At 52.4% G+C, this 18567-nt stretch overlaps 1 protein-coding gene across 1 annotated transcript; it reads right to left on the bottom strand.

Annotated features, from left to right (window-relative positions):
• Positions 1-639: 639 nt before the first annotated feature.
• On the bottom strand, positions 640-14102 carry LOC142818217 (uncharacterized). The gene is made up of 5 exons (XM_075913993.1): positions 13989-14102; positions 12102-12188; positions 11404-11530; positions 9943-10056; positions 640-3945 (listed from the first exon to the last, which is right to left on the bottom strand). The coding sequence occupies exons 1-5, from the start codon at positions 14013-14015 to the stop codon at positions 2633-2635; spliced, it is 1668 nt and encodes a 555-aa protein (XP_075770108.1). The 5' UTR covers positions 14016-14102; the 3' UTR covers positions 640-2632.
• Between the last annotated feature and the right edge of the window lie 4465 nt (positions 14103-18567).

Raw genomic sequence — 18567 nt, 5'->3', positions numbered from 1 at the left:
AATCTTTCACCTCCGATCCTCACCCGCAAGGCCTACTTGTTCTGAAATGAGCTCTTTTCTGCTCAAGTTCTGCATTTGCATTTGACCAGGCTTTTTCTTCATTTGAGGGGATATTGCATGACAGGGGTATACGCAATGGAGATGTTTGCAAATACATTACGGCTGTGTCTAGACTGGCAAGTTTTTCCGCAAAAATCAGATGATTTTGCAGAAAAACTTGCCAGCTGTCTACACTGGCCGCTTGAATTTCCGCAAGAACACTGACGATCTCATGTAAAATCATCAGTGCTTTCCCGGAAATACTATGCTGCTCCTGTTTGGGCAAAAGTCTTTTTCCGAAAGACTTTTGCGCAAAAGGGCCAGTGTAGACAGCATAGTACTGTTTTCCGCAAAAAAGCCCCGATGGCGAAAATGGCGATCGGGGCTTTCTTGCGGAAAACCGCATCTAGATTGGCCACGGCGCTTTTCCGCAAAAAGTGCTTTTGCGGAAAAGCATCCTGCCAATCTAGACGTGCTTTTCCGAAAATGCTTTTAATGGAAAACTTTTCCGTTAAAAGCATTTCCGGAAAATCATGCCAGTGTAGACGTAGCCTACAAGATAGAGGTAAGTGAAAACAATGCTAGTTGTCATGAAGTTTAAATATCAACTACACACGCACATAGAATCATAGAATACTAGAACTGGAAGGGACCTCGAGAGGTCATCGAGTCCAGTCCCCTACATATTTAACAATCATTTGATCTCTAGCATGAGGTGGCATCTGGTTTGCCAGGGCCACACGGTTTACATCAGGAAACCTGGTGAAGGGTTAAGGAGCCAGCTAATTCCGACCATGGTCTTCGGTCCACCCTCTCTGTGGCACCTGGTGCTGGCCTCTGTCGGCAGACAGGATACTGGGCTAGATGGACCTTTGGTCTGACCCAGTACGGCCGTTCTTATGACCACATGGCCAAGCGCAGAAAGAACCTGAGAGGCTGATGCTGCAGAGACAGAGGTGGGATCTCTATGTCCCCCCCAAAAGGTCCTGTGGCAATCAGCCCTTCTCAGTGGTGGGGTCTGAATGCAGAGGGAGGCAAGGAGACAAAGCAGAAAAGGTGAGTCAGAAGAGGCAGCACCTTCATAACTCTGTGCTCTCCCTCGCCTCTTATCCCATGTGCCCCAAACACTTGATAGCCCCAGGTTCCATCTCCCAAACTCCACCAGAACCATCCATTCAATCACCAATTTCCTCCACATAACCCATCTTCCTGGTCTCTCAATATTTCATCCCTGTCATGGCTCATTCCCCACTCTGGCACGATAAATGCAGGAATGGGAGCCAGGAAAAGTACCCCAAAACCTTATCTACCAGGCTTTGGTATAAAACTTCCCCCAAAAATCTTAACAACCTAGATTTTGGGGATAAAATCTCCGTTGCCACTACCCAAATATTAATAAAGCAACCAGGGAGAGACTACTTGGGAAATCTCACCCCTAAAGTACAATCCAGGATGCAAACATTAATCAATACCAGGTTAATAAAAAGAAACGGGAAAGAACTTTTATTATCAACACAATATTCCTGTTGCAAGCATGATGACTAGATGGAACAGTAACAAAATAATATACCCATGGAGGAGAAATTTACCATGGGCCAGGAACTTAGTTACAAAGGAGAACAAAACCCATTTTTAAATGCACAGACACTAGATCCCATGTCCCAAACCATAAAACAATAAAACCTAATGGATTTATCTAAACTTTATCCTACTTACTGACTGTGAAGAGTATTTTCTTAGGGGGAAGACAGCCTGTCCCTTTCAATAGCTGGAGAGAAACTGCCCCAGAGATAAAGGAGGAAAAAAAACCCCAAAATTCCTTTGTCCTAGTTTGAGATTCCTACCTACATTCCTATTGGCTAACTCTACCTGAGTTCAGTAAAGTTAACCCCTTAGTCCCCAGGCTGCTGGCTAACCCTCATGTTCATGACAATCCCCCAGAACCTCAGGCTGTGGGGGGAATCTCCCTCTGAAGGGAACATCACCTGGTCAGTGGGGGAACCCAGCCCAGGGGCTGGAGGAAAATGGGGGATGGGGACAGTTGTCTAGAATAAAGGTGGGGCCTGGGCCAACTTTCCTTTTCCTCATATCCAAGGCAGGGGGATCCCGGCAGGGAAGGAAAGGGAGAGGGGGGAATTTCAGCTGATCAGAGGGAGCATCTGGAGGAGTTTCTTTCCCTTCCCTCATCTGTGGCCCATCAGCTCAGCAGCCAGGGAGGAGGGACTGATGGGGCTTCGTCTCTTCTGCCCGGGGTTTGCTGAGACCAGACAGAGCCAGAGGGTCACTGACCAGCTGCTACTGGGTCCTCACCTCAGCCCCAGGCAGCTGGGACCCTGGATCCCCATGTCCTTGATGTGTGTGGGAACAAGGGGATGGGTCTGTCACTGTGGCCCCAAAGATTGGCCTTGTTGTGGGGGGAGTCTCTGATGTCTATCAAGGTGTGAGCTCCACTTGGAGCATTTTCCACCCTGAAAAGAGCTGGGAGGGGGAGGAGTGTCTTCCCTATGTAGATTTGTTGATGTCTGATATTATGGAAGCTCATAATGAACCACATTTGAGGTCTCTCCGGTGTGTTGATCACTGAAGTGTGAGCTTAGAATGAATCTTTTCCTGCAGTCAAGTTATCTGTAGGATTGCTTTCCCCTCTGTGGGTTCTCCGATGTTTAGAAAGGTTGGAGCTCTTACTAAATCTTTTCGCGCAGACAAGGCATTGATGAGGTTTATCACCAGTGTGGATTCTCTGATGTAAAATGAGGTTTGATCTGTGCATGAAACTTTTCCCACAGTCAAGGCATTTATAGGGTCTTTCTCCTGTGTGGCTTGCCTGGTGTCTAGTAAGGGATGATCTGTGTGGGAAACTTTTCCCACAATCCAAGCACTTATGGGGTCTCTCTCCTGTGTGGGTTGCCTGATGTGTCATAAGGGCTGACCTCCTTGTGAATGTTTTCCCACACTCCAAGCACTTATGGGGTCTCTCTCCTGTGTGGATTGTCTGATGTCTATTGCGGGCTGATCGGTGTGTGAAACTTTTCCCACAGTCCAAGCACTTGTGGGGTTTCTCGCCTGTGTGGATTCTATAATGTGTGACAAGGCCTGATTTCTGTGTGAAGCTTTTCCCACAATCAGGGCATGTATAGGGTCTCTCTCCCCTCTGGATTCTCCAGTGCTCAGTAAGGTCTGACTTGTGGCTGAAAATTTCTCCACAGTCCAGGCATTTATTGGGTCTCTCTCTTGTGTGGATTTGCTGATGTTTAGTAAGGTTTGAGCGGTTATTGAAGCTTTTCCCACAGTCTGAGCATTTGTAGGGCTTCTCTCCTGTGTGGATTGTTTCATGAGAGATAAGGTCCGTTTTCTGAATGAAACTTTTCCCACAGTGCAGGCACTGATGAGGTTTCTCACCTGTATGAATTCTCTGGTGTCTAATAAGATGGGAGCTCTCGATGAAACTTTTCCCACAGTCAACACAGTTATAAGGTCTTTCCCCGGTGTGGATCCTCCAATGTCCAATGAGGTGTGAGCTACGGCTAAAACTTTTCCCACAGTCCAGGCATTTATGGGGTTTTGTTCCAGAATGGATTATCTGATGTGCAATAAGGTGTGATCTCAGAACGAATTGTTCCCTGCACTGCAGACACTGGAAGGCTTCCTCTTCTTTGGGGTTTGTCCGCTGTTCTGAGGTTTGTTTGAGATGCTTCCATCCTTTCCAACACTTGGTAATTTTATCCATTTTCTTCCTTGGGTCATTTCCCAGAAGCATGTCTGACCTGTGTCGATGTCTCCAGGCGTCTCCCTGTTCCACGCACTGGGAAATATTCCCGTCAGCTCCTCTCCTCTGTCCTTCCACTTTCCCAGAAACTTCCTGATGTTGATTCCTCTCCTGGTTCTCACTCACTATCTCATCAGTTGCTGGGGGAAAGAGAGGGAAAACCAAACACAATAGATCAGGAGTGGGCAATAATTTTTGACGGGGGAGGCAACTCCAAGAATTTGGTAAGTGGTCAAGGGCCGCACTCCTCCATGATATTAAGGGTTTGGCATGGAGGTTGGGTGCAGAAGAGAGCTTGGGGTAAGGGATTGAGATGCAGGATCTGGGAGGGAGTTTGGGTGAAGGAGGGGGTTGTGACTTGGGGTGCAGGGTTTGGGAGGGGATATGGGTGCGGGGGGGCAGAGGATTTGGGTTATGTGGAGTAGGGATGCAGGGAGAGAGTTGTGGGGAGGGAGCAGCTGGAGTGTCAGAGGCAGGCTCTGGCCGGGAGACTTCCTGGGTGACCCCTGGCCAGCAGCCCTGCAGATTTCTCAGGTAAGCTCTCTCTGCCTCACTCCCACACCAGCTGCAGGGGCCATGTGGGTCTGTGAGTAGTTGCGAGAGTGAAGGGAGGCCAATGGGACTGTGCTGGGGGCAGGGGCTGCACGCAAAGCCTCTCCCCACTCCCCTGGGCTCACAGCTGTTCAAAGACTAACAGCACCACAGCCGCTTTTCTGAGCGGCATACGGGGGGTGGGGCAGGCAGGAAGCCTGCCTGAGGCGCCATACTGCACCCACAGGTCAGATCCAGGGGCTTGGTGGGCCGGATGCGGCCCACGGGCCGTATTTTGCCCAGCCCTGCAATAGAGTTTTGCAGACTTGAGCCATTGGTTTCTGCCATCCCCCTCACACCCTAAGAGTCATTTGGCAGTGGCGTTTGGAAGGAAACTCCTGCTTCAGCTAACCGGAAGGCTGGAAAGCATAGGTGGCATGTGTGTGGGGGGGGGAGAGTGAGGATGTTGTCCCCCAAAACTGCAAGCCTCAGTGGCAGGCAGCCTGAGCATGAAATGTGCTCAGTTCCGGAGAGAAGGTAGAATTTGTGCCTCTGAGGAGGGCAGTTGTGATTAAGATAAGGCATGGCTGCTTGAATGTATCCGGAAGTTAAATGATCTCTTCCAAGCGTGGTGAACTGCAAAAAAGAAGAAGCCTAAATAATAGAAAGCAATTGAAGGATTTTCTACAAGGGGAGGGTAACAAAAGTTGCTGATATCTTTTTTTGAGACGACAACTGCTCTTTTTCAACAAAGGAAATGTGGTAGAGCTAATAATCTACCTGGATGTCAGGAAAAGGGATGTTCAAAAGTAGGTAAATGAGTAACCATGGGACGGCTGAAAATCTCAGCGGTTACATAGTTACTCGCATCTGCAGGGCAGCAGCCGGCTCCCTGGGAGCTGGCGTGCACCAGCTCCTGCGTGCTATCCGGCTCTAAGGAATCCAGCTTCCGCCCTGCGCTGCTGCCTCTGATACAGAAGCAGCAGCACGGGGCAGCAGCCAGCTCCCCAGAGGTGGGGCTGGAGCCTCTGTGTAACTGTGAACAGTAACCAATAACCCGAAGCTTATCCATTAACCATTTAACCAGTTATACTTTTACATCCCTAGTCAGGAAGGCATCAGATACAGATTCACATGAGAAATGAGAAATTAAACTGCCCAAACCAAGGGGAACTGGAGTATCCTACAAGAAGATCTGGATTAGGGATGTTAAGAGTTTAACTGAGAAGATGATGCTCATTGGTTAAACTGTGCCCCACTCCTCGGGAGGTGGCTTCACTGCAGTTACCCTGTTACCCAGGAGCGGCCCTAGACAAACTGCCGGCAACTGGTGCCCTAGGCGAAATGTGCAATCGGCGCCCCCGCCTCCAAAGCCTTCAATGGCTGTTTATCTTGGCACCTTAGGCAACCGCCTAGTTCGCCTGTATTGACGGGCCGCCACTGATGTTAAACGTCATTTAACATCCCTAATCTGGATGACCTCATAAAGGGCACGTCTAGACTACAGGCTTTTGTCAACAGAAGCTTTGTCGACAGATACTGTCGACAAAGCTTCTGTCGACAAAGAGCGTCTAGACTACATTCAGTTCTGTCGACAAAGCAAGCTGCTTTGTCGACAAAAGCCTGTAGTCTAGACGTACCTCTAGATGCAATAACACCTTCTGTCGACAGAACTCTGTCGACAAAAGGCGTTATGCCTCGTAAAATGAGGTTTACCAGCGTCGACAAAACTGCTGAGTTCTGTCGACGTTATGTCGACAGAACTCAGCGGTAGTGTAGACGCTGGTATAGTTTTGTCGACAAAAGTCCACTTTTGTCGACAAAACTCTGTAGTCTAGACACACCCAAACAGGAGTAATAGAATGGGGATGACAGTTAATAGTGCAAGGCCATGCATTTAGGGACTGAAATCAAGAATTTTAGAGGGGTAGCCGTGTTTGTCTGTAATTTTAAAAATGAGTGGCCCTGAGGCACCTTAGAGACTGACTAAAATATATATAGAATCTTGAGCTTCCATGGGTAAAATCCACTTTCTCAGATGAGTTGGAGTGGAAATAACAGAAACCAAAAGATATATATAACAGAAGAAGAAGTACCTGTCTGCTGTAGAACCTATGTGGATGAGGATAATTAAGTGGGCTGGATGTATTCCATTCATAGCATTTGATGTGGAAATGCGGATGTTAAAGGGAGGAGAAATTGGCTATAATTTTAGCCCTAAAATGGGAACTTAACAATTGGAAGTGAGAGGAGGAGGAGAAAGACTTGGGTGTATTGATTGATCATGGAATGACTATTAGCCATCCATGTGATGCAGTCACGAAATGGCTAATACAATCTTGAACATCGGGCAAGGTTTTTCCAGTTGAGACAGGGAAGTGTTAGTGCCATTGTACACGGCCCTGGTGAGATGTCATCTAGAGTAGCATGTGCAGATCTAGTCTCCCGGGGTACGTCTACACTGCTACACTATTTCGGGATGCAGGAGTATCCCAAAATAGCTATCCCACATCTTCACATCAAGCCCATTATTTTGGGCTGGCTATTCCGACATCCCTGTAAACCTCATTCTATGAGGAGTAAGGGACGTTTCAGAATAGAGCTTTATTTCCAAATTAAATGACAAAATAAGCTACTTCGAAATAGCATCGAAATAAGATACGCAATTTGCATAGCTCAAACTGGGTACCGTACTTCGAGCTATGATGCAGTGGAGATGCACCCCAATGGTGAAGAAAGATGAATCTAAACTCGAACAGGTGCCGAGAAGCTACTAAGATGATCTGAGGAATGGGAAACCTATCTTATGAGGAGAGATTCAAAGAGGCTGGCTTGTTTAGTGTAACCTAGGGCTACTTAACACATGGTCCATAGCTTGTTTGTTTGAAGCCCACAGTGCGGTTTGGGTTTATGAGCGGCTCAACACATGGCCTGTGACTGGGAGCCAAAACAAAAAGTAGTCAATATAACGGTCTTCTGTTGAGATGTGTTTGAGTAGTTAAATCCCTGGACTGTCATTGCGCGCCCGCTGCCCGGTGCACAGGAATGGCTCGAGTCGGCCCTGAATACATCAGAGGCATAAACACCTTGGAGGGAGAGGAGTTGTAAATGAGGTGAGGGTTTCTAACCAGAGGGAGAAAATTCTGGAGTAATCTCCCAAGAGAAAAAGTGTGTGGGGAGGAACCCGATGAGTTTATGGAGATGGTTACAATAGGTTTGCTTACAAAGGCATCTACGGGAGACAGCCGGTAGCAAAAATCCCCAATGGCTAGAGCCGGAACGCTAGATGGGGAGGGCTCTGAGTCACTACACAGAATTCTCTCCCCGTATCGGCCTGGTGGGTCTTCCCCGCATCCTCAGGGATTAAGTAGTCTTCTTATTTGGGATCAGGAAGGTTTTTTCCCCCAGGGCAGATTGGCAGAGAACACGTGGGGGAGGAGGTCACTTATCCTCTAAGTCAGTGTTGAATTCTCTGCAACCTGAAGTCTTTAAACCAGAGGTGGGCCAATACTGGCCCGTGGGCCGGATTCCATCCGCCAAGGTTAGCCCCTGTGGACCTCTGCACTACTGTACTTACCTGCGCCTCCACAAGTACAGGGGAATCACAGCTCTGCTGGCTGCAGATCACTGTTCCCGGCTCATGGGAACGGCGATCCCCCATGTCTGCGGAGACGCAGATAAAATAGAGCAGCAGTGGCCCACCAAGTGTTAACCCTGGTGAACCACAGCCCTTTTATTGCCCACCTCTGCTTTAAACCGTGATTTAAGGATGGCAGCAACTCAGCCAGAGTTAGGGTTGCCAGATACCTTCACAAAAAATCCTGAACATGGCAGGGGAAAAAAATTGCTGGAGCAAAACAAAATAAAAAACAACGGGAGACCAAACTTGTTAAGCAAAAAAAAAAAAAGTCACTACACCTTTAAATTTCCACTTTCCTTGCTCCCCCCCACCCTCGCCAGATGCAGCAGGGGGAAAATCTCCCTGCCAGCCTTCCAAGTGAGGAAAACAGAAAATATCAGAGATTTTACATGTCTGGTATTTTCTGGAGTTTTTTTACTGGACAGAAGGCGCAATTTACGAACTGTCCAGGCAAACACCGGACACATGGCAATCCTAACCAGAGTTTAGGGGTCTATTACAGCAGTGGGTAGGCAAGGCAGGTCAGACGAGGAAGGTGATTAGGAGGTTCCCTTCTGACTTTAGTAAGAGTGTCAGAAAAAGAATGACGATTACCATTTTAAATTCCACCAGTACACTTTATACAGCAGGGCAGAGCCCCACTGCAGATCCCAGGCCAAGGTAGGCTATGGGGGGACGGAACAGGACTCCATGCTCTCAGAAGGGGCGGGGCCTCAGGCAGAAGAGGCGGGGCTGAGGGAAGTGAGCCCTTAGCACTCCCCTTTCCGCAGTGTGCTCCCTCCAGCCCGCAGAGCAGCATTCCAGAAGCAATATAAAGGGGCCAGATTCCGCTGGTTTCCCGCCGTGTCGTTTTTTTCCCCTACTGGTGTCGTACAGTGACATGCACGTAAAAACAAGAGCACGTGACGTGAGGGGTGTGCCGATTGCACGCGGCGTGGACTGCAAGAGCCGTGCACTCCCTCCACATCGCATCAAAGCGCTGCTACGGTTCCGTTGGCACACCAAAAAAAATCTGGGCACGCTCGCGCAGGTAGCAAAACGATCCTGTGTTGGGAGGCCGTCTTGGTTACGGCCATCTTGCGGCCCCCCAAGATGAAGGAGGGTCACTCATGCAGCCCACTCACTAGCCTTGGTTTCCCATTAATTAGCTGTCAGATATTTCTAAGTTACGGGAAACCCCTGCCTTACCATGGTCTGATTTGCGACCCCCCCCCCCCGCCCTTACAACCATTTTTGTAAGTGCAGAAGGGGCTGAAAATCCACAACCTACGTCCTCGGCCCACATTTACGACAGTGCATGGTGCCTCTCGTAAATGCAGGTTCGAGTTACGACACCCCCAACTTGTAACGCTTCCCCAGCAACTGATCACGTCGCAACTCGGGGGCCACCTGTACTATTTGCAAAACCAGCAGTTTCCAGTTGCCTAAACTGCCTTGGAATCACAGTCAAAATTACCCCCCCCCCCATATTGAAAAGACATGGAATTCCCCCCCCACCTCCCAATATAGAAGTCAAACAACTCCTGTGGAGGAAAGATGTGAGTGATATCTGCTAACTACAGCTGACTCAGAGGGCACGGCAAGACTGCGGAGGTATCCAAATAAAACTCCTCTGTGTCTAGCTTTTCTTTGCAGAAGAGCAAACGCACTCTTTCGGAAGCCCCTGTATTCCTCGTTCCACGAGGAAGAAGGGGGCTTTTGAAAGAGGGGGTTTTTCAGAAATTTGGCCCAGTCTAGATGGGCCAAATTTCAGAAAAGCCTCTTCCGACAAAAGTATCGGAAAAAGATACGCAAAATGCGCTCCCCATGTTGCGTATCTTTTTCCAATAGATCCTCGCAGTCTAGATGTATCCTGAGTGAAATGAGGCAGAAGGAAAGGGCGCTCACTCCCACCACATTTTTGGGGTTCTCAACTTTTTCCTGCACTTGCCAGAAAGTTTGGGTGTCGGTTTTGCTGACTCCTTACCTGTGCAGGTGCCTTTCGGGATCTCTCTTTCCTCCCCGGCCTGGAGGTCGGGCACCCAGGGCTCTTCCCCTCGTTCCAGCCGGGCGATCAGCTCAGGTTTGGGAACGGGAAACCCTGCAGAGGGGGTGAAATCAGAGCAGATCAGGGCGCAGGGAGGGCTGGTGGAGTAGTTGTCCCAAAGGACATTCTGTGTGTGGAATTCGTGCCTGTGCTTGGGGAGGGGTGGGGGGGATCATGAAATGCAAGAGGACAGGAGCGTGGTCACGGAGCCCCCCTCAGGAGAAGCAGACCTCTGGGAAGGTGGGGAGAATTATGACGCCCTCACTAGAACTTTACGTAGTCTATGTATTCTAGGCATCCTGCTAATGTACACACAGCTCAAGTTAAATCCCTGCCTATTTCCAAACTTGCAAAGCCTTCCCCACGGCTGGAGCTCATCGCAAGGGGTGCGTCTACACCACACCGCTATTCCGGAATGACGAGCGTTATTCTGAAATAACGATGCGAGCGTTTACACAGCCATTCCGCTATTTTGAAATAATATCGAAATAACAGACGGCTCATTCTGACTTTTGTAAACCTCATTCCCTGAGGAATAACTCCTTTTCCGAAATAGCTGCAGGGTGGACGCTTCACTGCTGCTATTTCGAAATATCTCCTCCCCAAGGCCATTCTAGGTAATTTCTCCCCACTGCTTCCTGGGGCTCTAAATCGAGATAGCACATCCACATTAGGGGAGCCTGCCTTGAACTAATTTTGAGGCTTCCTAGTAGTATAGATGCTCTATTTTGAAATAAGCTAGTTCAGAGTATTTCTTCCAGAATAGCTTATTCCGAAATAAGCATGAAGTGTAAACGTACCCAAGGAGGGACGTAAATAGCAATGTTGTGTGGAGCAGAGAAACAACACAGACCGGACAATACATGTCTTTCACCCCCTTGAAAGCTGGAGGAGTGAGGATGCTGTAGCATCTCCATTAGGTTTTTCACACCCGGGTCCCCTTGTAGAGGGTACGGAAATGCAAGTCTCCCTCACACAGTAGCTGTGAATTATAAAACCCATTCTCCTCTGGTCTAGCTCGGTGTTTCTCTACCCTTTTTTATAAATTATCCCTTTTTCAACAAAAAAAATTACAAGTACCCCACTACTTAGTTTTCAGACACACATTTTTTTTTCTACCATTGCAACATATTTGTTTAAACAACTTAATTGTAGCCAGCCAGGCGATTAAATTTTTGGGTGTAAAAAGTACAAAAATAATAAAGCGCTGTAAAACTTACAACAAAAATTCAGTTTTCTTCAATTTTCAGTTGTGTTGACGTATCCCCCAGACTTCTCTCGAGTACCCCTAAGGGTCGTACCTCTGGTTGAGATACACTGGTCTAGCTGACTCAGAAGTGACTGGATTCAGAAATGCAGGCCCTACACGTGCTAATCCCCGAGGGGCCAGGACGCCCTTACCCAGCGAGGTCACCGCCTCGTAGTTCTCCTGCATGACGTCCCTGTAGAGGGCTCTCTGAGCGGGGCCCAGCAGCGCTCCCTGCCCCTGGGTGAAATACACAGCCACCTCCTCGAAGGTCACCCGCATCTGCAACAACAAGAGTCCCTCACCCACTGCCTGCAGCCCCAGCCACAATCCTGCTACTCATGGGGGAGCAGAATCCCCCTCCACACACATACACCCTGCTCAGAGCAGCCAGGATGTCTGAGGGGTAGGAGAGCTCCTTGTGCCCCCAGCAGGCAGGGCAGCGCAGGGCAGCGCAGGGCAGGGCAGGGCAGGGCAGGTCTTTCTTATTCCCCACGTGCCCGCCAGCCACAGACTGAGATGGGAAGCCGAGCTCTGAGCTGGGGACAGGAATCCCGACGGCCTTCCTTGGTATTTCACCGCAGCCTTTGGGTCAGACTCCGGCCCTGGTAGTCGGGATGGTTTTCTCAGCTCTGCCCAGGGACAGGGGCGGCCCTAGACTAGCTGCCAGCAACTGGCGCCCTAGGCGAACCCTGCAATCGGCACCCCCACCTCCAAACCCCTCAATGATATTGCACCACCATTGGACATGTGCTAGAGGGCTCCTCACACCCTGTCCCCTCCCTGCCTCACCCCGTGTGTTTCCCCCCAGCCTTGATAACAACCCACCCTGTAGCTCTGGAAAATCCCTTACCTGAGCGGGCTCTATCCTGGCCATTGCACAGCCCTGTCCCCTGGCAGACAGGCGCTCTGGAGCAAAACGTGGACTTGACTCCTCAGTCTGTCGGGGGGAGAGGGACAGTCTCAGAAAAGGCTGTCACACCCCTATCCCCTCTTCCTTGCAGACAGATGCTCTGAACCCCAAGGCTGTCTACTACCACTTAGGTTGGACTAGGGTTGCCAGGTGTCTGGTTTTCACCCGGACAGTCTGTTATTTCTGGCCCCTCTCTGGGTTTAAAAAAAAAAAAAATACCGGACACGTACAATTTTGTTCTCCCAGTTTTTGTTTTGGGGTTTTTGGTTTGTTTTGTTTTTCAGTCAACAAGTTTGGTCTCCTTTTTTTATTTTTTTTTCCTGTCATGTTCGGGATTTTGGGTGAAAGCATCTGGCAAGCCTAGGTCAGGCCCCTCCCAGAACTGAAGCCCTGGGGGGAACACTTTTAAACCCTCCCCGTCCCAGAGCCTTAGAGGCGAATGCTGGTAAAAGAGGGGGGATTCCTCCCGGCACTGCCCCCAAAGGCAGCGGGTCCCGTCCCCCCATGCTCAGAGCAGCCCGGTGATTCAAGAGAGACAGGGCCTGGCCTTTCCTCTCTCAGCGCCCCCTCTCCCTTGTTCCCAGCAGGATCACCTGTGCGGGGATGGATCCAGACAGGGCTGGGAGCTGCCCCACTTACTGCCCCTCCCAGTTCCTCCAGGCATCAGCTCATGAGCCTGGGGCTGCACTAGGGGGCTGGTTCCAGCCACTGTGAAAGTCCCCTGCTGGGCTGGGCCCAGAGGGGCTGGGACAAAGGTTTCTCCCCTGCTAGCTAAGAAGTAGCATCTCAATCTGGGACCCCAGGTCAAAATGGATCCAGGGCGTTGCCCCTCAGGGCTGTGATAACAGGAGCAGGGAGAGACACATGCCCGGAGCCCTCTGCTGGCAGCAGCTCCTGTCTGAGCCTCCCTGCCCTGCCCTGCAGCCCCCAGGGACAGGCAAGCAGAGGCTGGAGCATCTACATACACACACCCTGCCTGAACCAGCAGTGACTCCGGTTTGACACCGGTGCGGCTGAGATCTGAATCCCACCCAGCAATCGGAGCAGAGCCTCACACAGCCCCCGGAACAGGCAGCCAGAGGCTGATCCTACTGGCCCATCTACACACACCCCTGCCTGAACCAGCAGTGACTCCAGTTTGACACTGGTGTGGCTGAGATCTGAATCCCACCCAGCAATCGGAGCAGGGCCTCACACAGCCCCCGGAACAGGCAGCCAGAGGCTGATCCTATTGGCCCATCTACACACATCCCTGCCTGAACCAGCAGTGACTCCGGTTTGACACTGGTGCGGCTAAGATCTGAACCCTGCCCAGCAATCGCAGCAGGGCCCTGGGCAGCCCCCGAACACTCCAGGGGCAGACCCCAAATTTTTATTTTTTTACTTTTTATTTTTTTAATCCAATAAGAAGGGGAGGGGGCTGCCCGCGGAGATTTGCTGTGTAGCTTCCCAGCCCTGGGGGAGGGGGTTGTTCATCCGCCAGCTCACCCCGCTGCCTGTCTGACCTTTCCCAGGGGGAAAAGTCCCCCCCCCCCAGGCTACTGGGCAGGGCAGCCCCTCACCTCTCCTGCCCCACGGGAGGGGGGTGCCTTGTGTCTCCCCCACCCCTCTGCCTCCTCCCTGCAACCTGGTTCCCCCTCCTCCAGCCAGTCTCTTCTTGCTTTGACCATCTGCCCCAGCCCCCCAGCCCATTTCTCCCCCCCTCCCCAGTGCTGCCCCCCACCCTCCTTCCCCCTCTGCAGCCTCCTTCCCTTTAATTCCTCTGCAGCCTGATTCCCCTTGCACCGCCCCAACCTCCCTGCTTGTCCCCAGTCCTGCCCCCCGCACCTCTGCAGCCTCCAATCCCGGCGGCATCCCCCGTCGGGGATCCGGCCCGGAGCCTGGCCCCAGAGTCCCCGCGAGCAGCGGCGGCGAGTCGCTTCCTGCGGCCGGGCCGGAGCCAGCGATCGCTCCCCCCGCGCCTGCTGCTGCTGCTGCTGGGTCCTAGCGAGACACTAACTTCCCTGAGCCCCCCTCCTGCCCCACACCCTGCCCCCTGGCGGCTGCTCCTCCCCTGGGCGCGGCGCTCGGGGAGCAGAAAGGGGGGGCTTCTATGGGGACCGGGGATTGTCCCAGGGAGACCCCGAGACCACCAGGGACACGGGGGCGCTGGGAGCCGGGACACTCTGGGGACAGCTGGGCGCAGGGAGCAGCTGGCCAGAGCGGGTCCTGACTGCCCCCCACCCCTACCCGGCTGCCAGGTCTGGGCCGAGCTACCTGCTCTGTCCCCCTCGCCCCATGGCGCTGCCGGAGTTTGGCCCCTGCGCTCTGCCCCTCCCTTGTGGGTCCCCTTCTCTTGTGGGTCCAGATCAGCCCCCCTCCCCACCCAGAGATGCCCTCTGCTGCCTGGATCCCTGCCTGCAGCTCCTTGCCCCTCACCTGCCTGTGAGCAGTAAAGCTCCCTTTGCCCACTCTGGTCCCCCCTATTATAAAGGGGGGGGTGCTGGGGGCCAAAACAGAGTGAGCAGCCATGTGACCTGAGGCCAGAGCATCCTAGGATAGTTGGCAGTGGCAGCCTCAGGCCCCGCCTCTTGGGGTGGGGGGCATGACACCCGGGGCCCAGAAGCTGCTGGGAGGATTTTCTGGGGGGCCTGTTGCCCCCCCCGCTCACTGAACATAAGAACATAAGAACGGCCGTACTGGGTCAGAACAAAGGTCCATCTAGCCCAGTATCCTGTCTGCCGACAGTGGCCAGCACCAGGTGCCCCAGAGAGGGAGGACCGAAGACAATGATCAAGCGATTTGACTCCTGCCATCCTTCTCCAGCCTCTGACAAACAGAGGCCAAGGACACCATTTTATCCCCTGGCTAATAGCCTTTTATGGACCTAACCTCCATGTAATTATCTAGCTTCTCTTTAAACTCTGTTATAGTCCGATCCTTCACAGCCTCCTCTGGCAAGGAGTTCCACAGGTTGACTACATGCTGGGTGAAGAAGAACTTTCTTTTATTAGTTTTAAACCTGCTACCCATTAATTTCATTTGGTGTCCTCTAGTTCTTCTATTTAGGGAACTAATAAATAACTTTTCTTTATCGGCCCTCTCCACACCACTCATGATTTTATAGACCTCTATCATATCCCCCCTCAGTATCCTCTTTTCTAAACTGAAAAGTCCCAGTCGCTTTAACCTCTCCTCATATGGGACCCGTTCCAAACCCCTAATCATTTTAGTTGCCCTTTTCTGAACCCTTTCCAAGGCCAAAATATCTTTTTGGAGGTGAGGAGACCACATCTGTACACAGTATTCCAGATGTGGGCGTACCATAGTTTTATACAGGGGCAGTAAGATATTCTGGGTCTTATTTTCTATCCCTTTTTAATAATTCCTAACATCCTATTTGCCTTTTTGACCGCCGCTGCACACCGCGTGGAAGTTTTCAGAGAACTGTCCACGCTAACTCCAAGATCTCTTTCCTGATTTGTCGTAGCCAAATTAGCCCCCATCATACTGTACGGATAGTTGGGGTTATTTTTCCAGAGGTGGGAGCAGGCTTCACAGGGACAGTGGAAAGCACCCCAACCCCAGGGCATGTCTATTCCAGTAGAGCCCAGAGATCTGGGAGAGGATGGCAGGGCGGGTGCATGTGGGGGGGACACCCCCTACTGCTGCCCCACGCCAGGCCCCTCTTGGCCCCACAGATTTGTGTCGCTCAAGGGAGGGGGCTTTGGGCAAGGGGGCAGAGCGGGGGCAAGGTGGGACAAGGTTTAGGGGAAGCAGTGGGGTGGGAATGGGGTGGGGCAGGGCCTGCGGTGGAGGGAGGAGTTCTCCAAGCCCAACACCCCCCTAGCGACAGCCCTGCCTTGGGCACGAACTTACGGCCTCATTCACGGAACGTCAGCCCAGGCACGGGCCAGCTCGCAGCACCTCTCGCTCCATGCCAGCCGCGTGCCTCCCGCCCTGCCTGAAATGGGGGCCAACCTAAGCCAGACCTGAGTGGGCAGTGGGGCAGCCAACACAGCTCCTTCTTACCGCTGTTGTGGGTCAGCCCCTACTCCCTCACAGGGAACAGAGCCCCAGCCTCCCTCCTAGGTTGTCTGTGCCTGGGTTGTCTGTGTCTGGACCCCTCCAGGGCTAGGGGTGGCTGGGGAGTCTGTTGTTGTGCCCAGAGGGCCCTGCGCCGACAGAGGAGGCTGGCTCCATCTCTCTTTTTCATCCGGGCTGTGGGAAGAGGCACTGGTAAGTGAGGGGAAATCTGTATGTATAGGGATACAGGGGTGAAGCCAGAGTGGGGCAGGGGAGGCAGTTGCTACCAGGTGTCACGCCAGTGGGGCGCCAATTTAGTCCCGCTCCACTCCCTCCATCATCCCTCGACTCGCCTGCTCCTCCGCCACCCACCGTCACCGGCTGGAGTCTCCTCTCCGCCCCCAGCCCCACCCTCCTCCATCTCTGCTGGCGGGTTAGTGAGTGTAGGGGCCCGGCCCCAAACTGGAGGGGGTGGGGGAAGATGCAGTACAAACTCCCCCCACCCTCCCAGGGTCGGGCTCAGCAATGGCGATGGGGGGAGGCCGCAAATTTTGCTTTTGCCCCTGGGCGCATAACACCCTCGCGATGCCTCTGTAGGGACACTAGGAAGGGGTGGTTCTGTGTGGTGCGCTGGGTGACTAGGATGCAGGTGGGGTTTGGAGCATGGCACCGTGTATTTGTTTCGGAAGGTGTGACAGGTTTTGTCCAGGCGTGAGCCCGGGGCCTCTCCAGCGAGCAGGACCCCAGCCCAGCGAGCCCCCTGTCTCGGCTGTACGGACCCTAAGACTGGGCACGAGCAACCGTCCAGACCTGACCTTAGTGCGGACGTGCTCAGCAAGCCCCTCAATTCCCGGCTGCTAGTTCCGCGAGCCTCAGTTTACCTTTGCCGACTCTGTCGGCTTGTTGTTCATGTCTCCCTTACTTCTCCTTCACTTCTCCTTCACTCCTGTCGGCGCGAGTATGGGCCACTGCCGGCCCTTCACACAAGGGTTGTGGGGGGCTTGGCATAGTGGGTTGGGGGTGTGGGCATAGCGCAGGGATGGGCAATCCTTTTCGAGGGGGGGCCACTCCATGAATTTTAGAAGCGGATGTGGGCTAAGGAGACTTCACATGCTCCCCTGCCCACGGACCCCGATTGGCCTGGGAGAGGGGGAGCGAGTGCGTGAAGTCTTTGCCGCCCTGCCATGGGCGCACAATGCCTAGAAAGAACCGCCAGCTGTTTTGAACAGCTGGCTGTTCCCTCGGGTGCCATGCGCCCCTGGCAGCATGGAGGAGACTTTGCGGGCTCCCCCGTCCCCAGGTCTCGATTGGCCTTAGGGCAGGGGAGCAGCAGAGCAGCTACAGGCTGGATTAAAGGTCTTGGTGGGCTGAATCCGGCCCATGGAGGCTGTCTGGCCCTCCGGAGTACAGGGTCTGGGAGGGAGTCATAATCTAGGGTAGGAGTGCAAGAGGGAGTGCAGGGATTTGGATTGTGACCAGGGATAGCAGATTGGGGAGCAGAGTCTGGGAGGGGGTTGTGGGGTGGAGGGATAGAAGGGGGTGCAGGGATTTGGATTGTGACCAGGGATAATGGTTTGGGGAGCAGGGTCTGGGAGGGGGTTGTGACCTGAGGAGGGGCACAGGAGGGGATGCAGTGTCTGGGAAGAGGTATGGAGGCTGGAATAGGGGTGCAGAAGGTTTGGGTTACATGGGGTAGGAGTGAAGGAGGGGGACAGAGGGTTGGGGGAGGGAGGGCTGGCTCCCAGCCAGCAGCCCAGCAGGTTCCTTAACCAGGGTTCCTGCCTTCCATGCCCCTGTACTGCTCACAGCATCTACAGGGGCCATGTGAGCCCGGGGGATGAGCAAGGAGGGACCCCCCACCCTCCCTTCTTTTTCTAAATTGTGAGAGTCCCCCTTTTCTCTCCGCTCCACTCACCTGAGGAAATGGGTTTTGCCCACGAAAGCTCATAACTCTATAGATAGGTACCTGAAATCTTAGGGAGCTTCTACACAGCAGCATTATTTCTGGAATAACAATGTAAGCATCTACACAGCAATTCCGTTGTTTCGAATTTCCAGCTTATTCCGACTTCTGTAAACCTCATGCCACGAGGAATAAGGCCTCTTCCAAAACAGCTATTTCGGAATAGCAGTCGTGTGGACGCTCCACTGCTTCTATTTCGAAATAGCTCCTTCCCAGGGCCATTCAAACTAATTACTCCCCAGTGCTTCCTGGGTAGGGGTGCCACATTAGGGGAGCCTGCCTCAGACTAATTTTGAGGCTTCCCTGTAGCATAGACGCGCTATTTAAAAATAAGCCATTTTGGAATATTTCTTCTGCATCAGCTTATTTCGAAATAAGGGTGCAGTGTAGACAGACCCTTAGTTAACTTTCTCCTGTTGGTCTTCACTAATCAATGCT

This window comes from Pelodiscus sinensis, chromosome 32 (genome assembly GCF_049634645.1).
Source record: "Pelodiscus sinensis isolate JC-2024 chromosome 32, ASM4963464v1, whole genome shotgun sequence".
In the NCBI taxonomy this organism is placed as follows: Eukaryota; Metazoa; Chordata; order Testudines; family Trionychidae; genus Pelodiscus; species Pelodiscus sinensis.
This window is presented reverse-complemented; position numbering and strand designations above follow the sequence as displayed.

What these genes read in the sequence shown, in the direction of transcription:
- LOC142818217 (XM_075913993.1), bottom strand. Translation starts at nt 14,015, where the DNA reads ATGCCGCCGGGATTGGAGGCTGCAGAG. An exon ending in CGGGATTGGAGGCTGCAGAG is followed by an intron (nt 12,189 to 13,988) that starts GTGCGGGGGGCA and finishes TCCCCCCGACAG; the next exon opens with ACTGAGGAGTCAAGTCCACG. An exon ending in CGAGGCGGTGACCTCGCTGG is followed by an intron (nt 10,057 to 11,403) that starts GTAAGGGCGTCC and finishes CCCCCTCTGCAG; the next exon opens with GGTTTCCCGTTCCCAAACCT.